The sequence below is a fragment of the Muscardinus avellanarius genome (assembly GCF_963383645.1).
Source record: "Muscardinus avellanarius genome assembly, chromosome: 3".
Taxonomy (NCBI): domain Eukaryota; kingdom Metazoa; phylum Chordata; class Mammalia; order Rodentia; family Gliridae; genus Muscardinus; species Muscardinus avellanarius.
This window is the reverse complement of record NC_137788.1, coordinates 123,707,221-123,708,909: the sequence shown is the minus strand read 5'-3', so window position 1 is coordinate 123,708,909 and position 1,689 is coordinate 123,707,221. Positions and strand designations below refer to the sequence as shown.

Genomic DNA, 1,689 nt, shown 5'->3' with positions numbered 1-1,689 from the left:
CCCACATCCTTCAGCAGAGGGCAGCAGGTGGCGGGAAAAGCCGGCAAGGGGCTCACCCTCACCGAAGCGGGCTGCGGGGCCTGGTTGGGGACCGGCTCGGCGGGGCTCCCCCAGCTCCCCCGTCTCCCCGGCGCCCCGTCGGGGGCGGGCTCCCCCCTCCCCGCCTCTCTCGCCCCTCGGGGCAATCCGGGCTCCCTCCTCCCCCCACTCCGGGCTCCCCGGCCTCCCCTCCCCTCCTCTCCTCCCTCCATCCCCGCCCGGGCTCCCCGGCCTCCCTCCCCGCCCCCTTCTCCCCGCGCCCCGTCGGGGCGGGTCGGGCGGCGGCCGCGCGGGGGCGCCCGAGGCGGCAGGCGTCGGGAGCGGCGCGGCCCGCGCACCTGCCTATATACAGCGCCGCCCGCTGCCCGGCGCGCCATGACTTCCAGCGAGATCCAGATGCCCGGCGAGCTGAAGGCCGACGCCGCCGCCGCCGCCGCGCTCATGGCGTCGCTGCACCTCCTGCCCTCGCCCACGCCCAACCTCGAAGTCAAGCACACCAAGGTGCGCAGCCCCGGGCAGGAGGCAGGGAGGACCGCGGGGCCGGGAGGACAGGGAGGATCGCGGGGCAGGGGGGGACAGGGAGGACCTCGGGGCAGGGAGGACTAAGAGGATCGCAGAGCAGGGAGGAGAGAGAGGACCGCGGGGCAGGGGGGACAGGGAGGACCGCGGGGCAGGGAGGATCGTGGGGCAGGGAGGATCAGGAGGACCGCGGAGCAGGGAGGAGAGAGAGGATCGCGGGGCAGGGGGGACAGGGAGGACCGCGGGGCAGGGAGGAGAGAGAGGATCGCGGGGCAGGGGGGACAGGGAGGACCGCGGGGCAGGGAGGATCGTGGGGCAGGGAGGATCAGGAGGACCGCGGGGCAGGGAGGATCGTGGGGCTGGGATGCTGGGAGGATCGCGGGGCAGGGATGCTGGGAGACGGAGGATTGGGAGGCAGGGAGGACCGAAGAGCAGGGAGAACAGGGAGGATCGCGGGGCAGGGAGAACTGGGAGGACCGCAGAGCAGGGAGGATCTCGGGTCAGGGATGCAGGGAGGGCTCGGCGCCGCCGTGGGCGTCCAGGGAGGCGCTGGCCGGGCTCCCGCTGCGGCGGATCTGTCCCGCCACCCCGCTCCCTCTCCAGCTCCCGCCGACCCGCTGGCCGGTCCTCCTGTGCCGCTGTCCGGTCCCGCTGCCCGCAGCCAGGAGCCGATCCACACGCGGGCACTCCCGCCCGGGGCCGCGCCATCCCGCCGTCCCATCCCGCTGTTTTGTCTCCCTGTTCCCCGTCCTGTCCCTCTGTCCCGCTGTCCTGTCCCGCCGTCCCGTCGTCCCGTCCCCCTGTCCTGCGCCCCCCGCCCGGGTCCGGCCGCCCCGCAGCCCAGAGCGGCCCTCACGCGGGCGCTGCGGCCGCCGGGTTGACAGACTCCCCGGGAACCTGGTGCTTGAACACCATAGACCCGATGTCAGGATTTCTCTGGAATTTTGTCGGTGGTGTTAGTTTTCCAGGAGAAATCTCTATTTTTGTGCAAGGTATTGCGTGCATTTTTGCATTGAGAAACTATGTGTGTATGTATGTCGCAGGACTCTGACATCTCGGGTTTGCAAAGCAGGAATTTTGTCTTGCATCACATAGGAAAAAAGTATGTGTCTGCTACCTATGTAAATCGAA

The 1,689-nt window shown here is 70.9% G+C and overlaps 1 protein-coding gene across 2 annotated transcripts in view; it reads left to right on the top strand.

Annotated features, from left to right (window-relative positions):
• Nucleotides 1–414: 414 nt before the first annotated feature.
• The window catches only part of ALDH1A2 (aldehyde dehydrogenase 1 family member A2), a gene marked incomplete at both ends in the record, with an annotated part of 93,101 nt that continues 91,826 nt past the window's right edge, over nt 415–1,689 (top strand). For both annotated transcript variants that reach the window (XM_080690376.1, XM_080690375.1), the window contains one exon: nt 415–540. In XM_080690376.1, coding sequence (XP_080546502.1) covers nt 415–540 — 126 coding nt within the window. The remainder of the gene's footprint in view (nt 541–1,689) is intronic.